The sequence below is a fragment of the Elephantulus edwardii genome, unplaced genomic scaffold (genome assembly GCF_000299155.1).
Source record: "Elephantulus edwardii isolate Elephantulus edwardi_28Jun2011 unplaced genomic scaffold, EleEdw1.0 scaffold00031, whole genome shotgun sequence".
Classification (NCBI taxonomy): Eukaryota; Metazoa; Chordata; class Mammalia; order Macroscelidea; family Macroscelididae; genus Elephantulus; species Elephantulus edwardii.
The window spans coordinates 8,170,489-8,178,688 of NW_006399781.1; the positions used below are offsets into that span (position 1 = coordinate 8,170,489).

Sequence of the window (8,200 nt, forward strand, 5' to 3'; positions counted from 1 at the left end):
GATGGTTTTTAGGAGTTCTACAGCTCAGATCATGGTTTAGGGGCAGGATGGCAGGTCTGCGCGTGCAATGTGAAGGAAGATCTAGGTAGGACAGGGTTGGTGGTGCATAGGCCCATGGCTGGAGATCAGTTTGCCATGTAAGACTGGAAATTTGGCCAAATAGGGAGAGCTCATGAGAGGATTCAGAGGCTGAAATTAAAAGGCTACCATGGGGTTTTGAAAATAATGTCATATTTTGCTTTTGACTGGAAAGGATTGGAGACTGTAGTGCTCAGAGATGAAGGGCAGGGAACAAGTGTGAACCTGAGCTGTGCATCTGCAGTGTCTTGATGAGGGAGCTCTGGTGGCTGGGTGGGTAGGGGGCTGCGCTGCTAACCCCAAAGTGGCACCTTTCTGGCAGTTTGAATCCCCTGGGATAAAGATGGGCATTCTCCTCTCATTCAATTTAAAGCCTCGGAAAACCCACAGAGGGGTCAGCTATGAGTATGTTCTGAATTGAGGGCAGTGAGTTTTGAGAATTGAGCTATAACAGAAATACCACAAGTGAATTTAACAGACATTTATTCCTTCAGTTTAAGAGGCTAGAAGTGCAAACAGGGCTTGGACTTTAAGGGAAGGTTTCTCTCTGCTGGCTGTGGGGAATGGTTCCCATTTCTTCAGATTGTTTTCTGGCACCGTGGAAACCTCTGGATAGCTTCACATCTGTCTTCCCCAACTCAGCTTGTTCTTATGTCTTGTAAAAAATAGATGAAGACACCCTACACTAATTCTGCTCCAATAATATAACAAAGACAAAACTTTCAGAAATGGGATAATAGCCATAGGCTTTAAATTGAGATTTACAACACAGACTTGGAGGTGGGGGCTGGGGGAAGACACAATCCAATCCATAACATGCTGATCGGAAGTAGCTGAAAAATGACAACCAGACCCCTGTCTAATCTGCAGGCATTCAACTAGACACTTTTCTATATATATTTTATACCTGGGAGCTCTGGTGGTCTATGGTGAGGAATTGTGTTGTCATCCCAAAGACAAGGGGTTCAAATCCACCAGCTACTCTTCAGTCAGTTCAGACTCAAAGTGCATAACAACAATTTAAACTTAAAGCTTATGAGGGAGCAATTTTATTACCCACATTTTAGAGAAGGCTGATTCAGAGAATTTAGGTCATTTGCACCTCTGTTACACCTGGTAAATAGCAGAATTTGTTTTAAACACTGGATCTCTCAGGTCTCTTAACATGTTCCCTTGCCCTAGCCCCAATTTTTTATTTTGGAACATTTAAAAACTACAGAACATTTCAAACATTCATACAAAGGTTAGCTCCCTGTGGTTTTTTGCTATATCACCCAGTCTCCTGTAGGAACATGAGTGGTATATAGTACAAAATCCAAGAGTGGTAGGAATCTGCACTGCAATCTTAAAGGTATGCAGTTTGAATCCGTCAGCAGTGCCAAGGGAGAAAGTTGGGCAATCTCTTCCCATGCAATTAAAACCTGCTTCTGATAACCTGCTGAGGGGTAAGCTATGAGTCAGTTCCAACTTGATGGCACAGAACAACAACTTGTAAAGAGGACTTAGGATGGAATACTATGCAGCACTCAGGAGCAACGATTTTGAAAAATGCTGTATAACATGGTAGAGTCTGGAGAACATTAATGCTGAGTGAGCTAACTCAGGTGCATAAAAACAAATGCTGTGTAAGACCGTTATTTTAAAAACAGAAGGATAACCAGTCAGATGTGTATGGATTCACACAGAGGGAGGGGAAGGGGGCAGGGAGGCCGACTGGTGGTGGGGGAAAATTACAGGGTCACAGAGATTTATGGATGGAGGGAGGAAGCAAAAAAAAATCAAAACACCGCCCAACATGTTACAATATCTGAAACAAGGGGTGCATTGTGGGGAGGGGGCAAAGGAAGAAGTAAGAAAATGTGCAACAGGGGAAAAAGATTTTCTATGTTTTTTAAAGAAACAATAATGTACATGACTGAAACAATTAAAAAAACACAATAATGTACATGAATGCAACACAAAGTATTTTTAAGAAATAAGGATTTAGGAGAATTCCTTTATGGTTTTATGGTTGAATAGAGAGATCAGTAATTTATGGGCACTTGGAAGCCAGAGCTACAGCAACAGAACAGCTAGCTATGAACTGCCCAACTCCTGTCAACAGAGCAGAGCTAGGAACATGGAAAAGAAAGATCATTTTAGAATACAAACACTGTATGGAAAAGAGCAACTGGCTTTTCAAATCGGCTTCAAGCTTTTACATTTTTATCTATACAAAGATTTAGGGAGCATTTGTTTAGTGCTAACTATACCTGGCCTACTGACAGGAAAAGATCTGTATTTGTTCCAATTCCTCCAAAAATAGGTAAGTCAAAGAATGTAGAAATTATCAAAATATATCATTAATATTAGATCAAGTAAAATCTTTCAGAAGATCATTAAAAAATGGTTGGAACAGTCCATCAACAACAGAACTGCCAGAAATTCAAGCTGGATTCAGAAGAGGCCAGGGAATATGGGATATCATTGCTGAGATCAGATGGATCTTGGCTGAGAGAATATAAGAAAGATGTTTATTCGTGTTTTCTTAATTATGCAAAGTTATTTATTTGACTGTGTATCTCAGAACAAATTGTGGATAACACTGGCAAAAGTAAGAATCCCAGAACATTTAACTGTGCTCATCAGAAACCTATACAAAGAAAAAGAAAGCAGTTATTCAAGCAAACAAAGGAATACTGCAAGGTTTATAAAAGGAAAAGTGTGGATCAGGTTTATATCATTTCTCCATACTTATTCAGTCTGTATGCTAAGTAAGTAAATTCAGAAACTGAAATATCTGAAGAATCAAAGGATCAAAAGAAGAGCTATCAACAGCCTGCATTAAGATACAACCCTGCCTGCTGAAAATGAAAAGGATTTGAAGCACTTGCTGAAAATGAAAGACTACAGCCTTCAACATCAAGAAAACACTAATTTTCAATGCTGAACCAACAGGCAACATCATGATAGATGGAGAAAAGACTGAAGTTGTCAACTTCAAAATGAAGTTTCCTTTTACTTGGATCCTCAATCAACACACATAGTAGCAGCAGTCAAGAAAGCAAAAGACTAGGGAGCTCTGGTGTCCTAGTGGCAAGATGCTGCACTGCAATCCCAGAGGTACGCAGTTCAAATCCACCAGATGCTCTGCTGGAGAAGGAGGGAGCAATCTCCTCCCGTACCAGTCAGATCTGATTTGATGGTGCATGTAAAAATAATACAATAAAAATTTAAAAAAAAGGAATTGTAAAAGAAAAGCAAAAGACTATCACAGAGGTGTGTGGTTCAAATACACCAGATGCTCTGCTGGAAAAGGAGGGACAATCTCCTCCTGTACCAGTCAGATCTGATTTGATGGTACACACACACATACACACACACAATTTTTTTTTAAAAAGCAAAAGACATACTGCATTGAGGAAAAACTGCTGTCAAGGACCTCTCCATAGTGCTAAAGAGCAACGATATCACTTTAAAGATGAAGGCACACCTGATTCAAGCCATGGCCTTTTCAGTTCTTTCCTATACATCTGAAAATTAGACAATGAGTAAGGATGACAGAAGAATTGATGCCAACTGAATAACCTGGACTGCCATAAGAGCAAACAAATCTACCTGGAAGGAAGTAAAAAACCAGGTTGCTCCTTAGAGGCAAGAATGGTGAAATTTTGTCTCACATACTTTGGGCATGCTGTCGGACAGGGTGGGGTGGGTCAGTCATTGGTAAAAAGGCATCATCATTCTTGGTAAGGCAGAGAGGGTCAATGGAAGACCTTCAGCAAGGAGGATTGATTCAGTGAGTTTAACATTGAGCTTGAGCGTGTCAGAGATGGTGATGATGGAGCAAGACAGGGCAAGGTTCAGGTCTGTGGTTCAAAGGGTTGCTACTGACTCATAAACTGGATGGCACCAAACAAAACCGCACTCTGCTAAACGCGCCTTGGTCACATAGTGGGTTGCACTTGGCTAACTGAACAATATGCAGCTGATCCTTGGGGGAGAGATGAAGCAGTCTCCTCTCTTGAAACCTTACAGTCTCCAAAACTCCATGGAAGGGTTTCTTGAATCTAAGTAGATTTAATGACAGGTTTGTTTGGGCAAGTTTTTTAGGTTATATGGTACCAGTGTGATTTTGACACTTATTGTACTCTTTAATTGATCAGAACCCACAAAACAAAGATTCCAGGTCAAATGGTAATTGTTCCTACCAGATGAAGATGAAAGCATTACTTCAACTTTCTTCACCTTTCAGATCACAAACTGAAGAAATGGGGTTCGCCTGAAGCAGTCACAGAAAGATGAGATCCAACTCCTGACGTTACTATGTGATGACTGATTGTTTTATTTCGAAACTTCAGTTTCTTCTGTAAAATGGGCCTAACTGAATTAATCTCAAAACATGATTTATGAGAACATGTAACCACTTAAAAGCACTCCTGATTAAATAAATTACCTCCTCCCTAAGTCACAAGAGACAGGAGGGAAATGAAGGCCAAGGCCTTGCTTGTTCCACTTTTCGTTCCTGACTCAGCACTGCAACATAGGGTTTTACTTGATTGTTATGCCTTCTGGTTCCCACAGAATTTAATACAGCGTTCATATCCTTATGAACACTCTCAGATGGAGGGAAACTTCGTCACGAGGTCAACATTCCACTATGATGCATATAACACACACACATTTCAGTGTGAGTCAAGCCTTCCAGATTTCAAGATCTTGCCTGTTAGTGAAACCACACAGCCCCACTGGCAACTATTCACACTCCCATAACGGAGACCTGTGCTGTCAAGCAGGATCCGACTCATAGCTCCCAGCAGTTTTCAGAGGCAGAAAAGGACACAGAATGAGAAAGCCAATCTTGCTCCCTGGAAGCAGCTAGTAGATTCGAACAGTCGGTGAGTGGGGAGCGCAACTCCTTACCTACCAGGCCACCAGAGCTCCCAAGAGGGAAATCATCTGCCTTTGTGTGGGCGGCGCAACTGCTTACCCAGCAGGCCACCGGAGTGCCTAGGAGGGAAACGGAAGGGTAAGAATACCCGCGTGTCGGACACAAGACGATCCCGCAGACCAGGAGACCGCGGCCCCCGACAGAATGCTCCGCGCGCGGGATGCTGGGACCGTAGTTTAGACCCGCCTCCGGGGCCGGGGACCGAGGGCTGCGGCCGCCGGCTGAGGGTGGGAGAGGAGGGCGAGTCGCCACGCCCCCCGCTCGCAGAGGCCCTTCCGGTCGAGCTCGCGGGAGGAGGAGCCCCACGGCCGGCGTGCGCAAGGCCGCTTGGGATACGGGGCAGGGCCAGCCGCGGAGCGCGCAACAGGCCGGCTTCGGCGGCGGAGGCACCTCCGGCTGGTGAGCAATGGACGAGGGTGGCCGGGACAAGGCGCCGCTGCCCCAGCAGCTCCCAGTGACGGCCCCCGGTGGCGCGGACGAGAAGCAGAGCGGCAAGGAGCGACGCGATGCAGGGGACAAGGACAAAGAGCAGGAGCTGGTGAGACGCAGCTCCTGGAGCCAGCGGAGGAGGCCGCGGGCTGAGTCACGGCGGCTCCGCAGGCCTGGGGCCCGACTCCCAGCGGCCCCGCTGCGCTCTGGAGAGGGTGGATGTGGCGATCCTCGGGGGTTCTAGCTCCCCGCTCCTCTCCCCTCTTCTGCCACACCACGCTGTCACCTCCGCTGTCCCCTCTGCTGTCCTCACCAGTCTTCGCGACTGCCCCGCGAGCAGGGGGTCGGGTGAATCATTGTCACCTACAGTTCATAGAACTGCATTCAGGCAGAGTATGGTCCTGAAGCTAAGCTGCTTCCCCACCAAGACTTGCCATTCCCACCCACCTTTCCCTTTTCCACCTGGTCTCTCCTAACGTGGCAGTCTCTCAGCACCTGTCGGGGTGAGCGGGAGGAGGTGTTTCGGATTCCCTGTTTTGATGAGCTTCTTCCCTCAATCCTCCAGTCTGAGGAGGACAAACAACTTCAGGATGAACTGGAGATGCTCGTGGAACGACTGGGGGTGAGTCACAATGTAGCCTTGAATGGGCGCATATTTTGATTGGGCACATATTTTAATTTTTCACAACTGTTCGCTTTATTCAGTGTTAAGTATGAAGAAAAACAGACTGTATTTCGGGGTGATTATTGTGATGTTACAAAGGAGAGAATTGCAAATGAGATTTGAAAGATTTTGTAGCTGTCTCTTGTAGGAGAAGCAGAATTCCTGAACTCTTAAGTGGGAGCATTTGATTTTTGTTGAGAGCAGTGTGCAGGGAGATGAGGCCTCAAAAATAAATGAGACCCTTTCTTGCCTAAGAGCAGTGTTCAGTAAATCTCTCTGTATTATGACTGAGATGGTTGTGAATCCTTGTCTGAAATCTGACATATCCTGATCAGGAGAAGGACACATCCCTGTATAGACCAGCCCTGGAGGAACTTCGAAGACAGATTCGTTCATCTACAACCTCTATGACTTCAGTGCCGAAACCGCTTAAATTTCTGCGTCCACATTATGGCAAACTGAAGGAAATCTATGAGAACATGGACCCTGGGGAGAATAAGGTAAAAAAAAGAAAAACAACCAAAGGCTCAAATCCTATTTCAGAAGCTGATGCAGACCTAATTTAGGAATGAGTTTTCAACAAAACTATGGGGCTTATGACTGGTTGCTAGAAGCCTGAGAGACCAAAGACTTGAATTAGTCAAACAGAGCTTGTCACTGTCCAAATACCCACCCACCTGAGAGCAGAACAAGGAGAATCACCTTGAAAAAGTAGGCACTGTCCGTTGGACTCTGAAATTTCATAAGCATGATCTATATTTAACTTACGTTTAAGCTTGTGTTTTCTTTATTTTTTTAAAGTTTTATTCATTCATTGTTGCACATTTTCTTCCTTTCCTCCTCCTACCTTCTCCTCCAGTTGACTTTGCAATGTATCTTTTGCTCCAGATTTTTTCATAAGATTGATTTTTCGTTGATATGCCCTATATATATATTCATCTGTTTTATCTAAATTGTATCCTATCTTTCAAACTCTTTCCACCTGTTGGTACAATCCTATTCCGGGGTTCTACCTGGACCACTACAGCCACATCCTAAATGACCACTGCTCTTGCTCTCCTTCATAGTTTGATTTTTATATAGCAGCCATGGTGATTTTTCTAGGTTCTGTGTCTCCTTTGCTTAAAATATTGTTGTTTTGTCCTGTCAAACTGGAAATAACTCATAGCTAACTCTCCAGTAGGTGTACAGTGGCAGTAAACTACACACGAGGAGATTGCCCATCTTTCTCTACTGGAGCAACTGGCAGATTCAAACTGTATAACTTTGGGATTGTACTGCAACTCCTTACCACTGCACCACCAGAGCTCCCTTAAAACTACCCAGTAGATTATTGTTGTAATTAAGATCAAATTCAGTCCCCATCTTCACTCTGCCTCTTGTTTACCATCTCTCAGCCATATTGGTTTGAAAGAAGGGAACACCAACATTAAGTTACTGTGAGACTTCAGCTAGGCACCTTGTAAATGTCTAGTACATAGACTGGTTAACATTTCATTTGGGGGACAGTGATAGTAATCTTAATTCTGTCATGTCACACTTGCCTTACCCTGGATTTGACTTCCAAAGATTGCTCTCTCTCCAGCGCTTTGCGGCTGACATCATCTCTGTCTTGGCCATGACCATGAGTGGGGAGCGTGAGTGCCTCAAGTATCGGCTAGTGGGCTCCCAGGAAGAATTGGCATCATGGGGTCATGAGTATGTCAGGTAAGACCTTTCTTTTCTTCTTGGGAATTTGAGGGAGACGAGACAACATAAGGTATGATTTTTAATTTTTGTCTTGGCATACCGATTTACAGTTTCCCAGAATACTGAATTCCTTGACTCACAAAGGAGTACTCCTTATTAAGCTGCGCCCCTTTAACGGTTCATAGGCATCTGGCAGGAGAAGTGGCTAAGGAGTGGCAGGAGCTGGATGAGGCAGAGAAGGCACAGCGAGAGCCCCTGCTGACCCTCGTGAAGGAGATTGTCCCCTACAATATGGCCCACAATGCAGAACACAAGGCTTGTGATCTGCTCATGGAAATCGAGCAGGTCGATATGCTGGAGAAGGACATTGATGAGAACGCATATGCAAAAGTCTGCCTCTATCTCACCAG

General features: G+C 44.5%; 1 protein-coding gene across 1 annotated transcript in view; it reads left to right on the forward strand.

Annotated features, from left to right (window-relative positions):
- Positions 1–5,414: 5,414 nt before the first annotated feature.
- Positions 5,415–8,200, forward strand: part of PSMD2 (proteasome (prosome, macropain) 26S subunit, non-ATPase, 2) — an 8,772-nt gene continuing 5,986 nt past the window's right edge. Inside the window, exons 1-5 of the mRNA XM_006884159.1 lie at positions 5,415–5,546; positions 6,003–6,059; positions 6,437–6,601; positions 7,687–7,808; positions 7,976–8,195. Coding sequence (XP_006884221.1) covers positions 5,415–5,546; positions 6,003–6,059; positions 6,437–6,601; positions 7,687–7,808; positions 7,976–8,195 — 696 coding nt within the window. The remainder of the gene's footprint in view (positions 5,547–6,002; positions 6,060–6,436; positions 6,602–7,686; positions 7,809–7,975; positions 8,196–8,200) is intronic.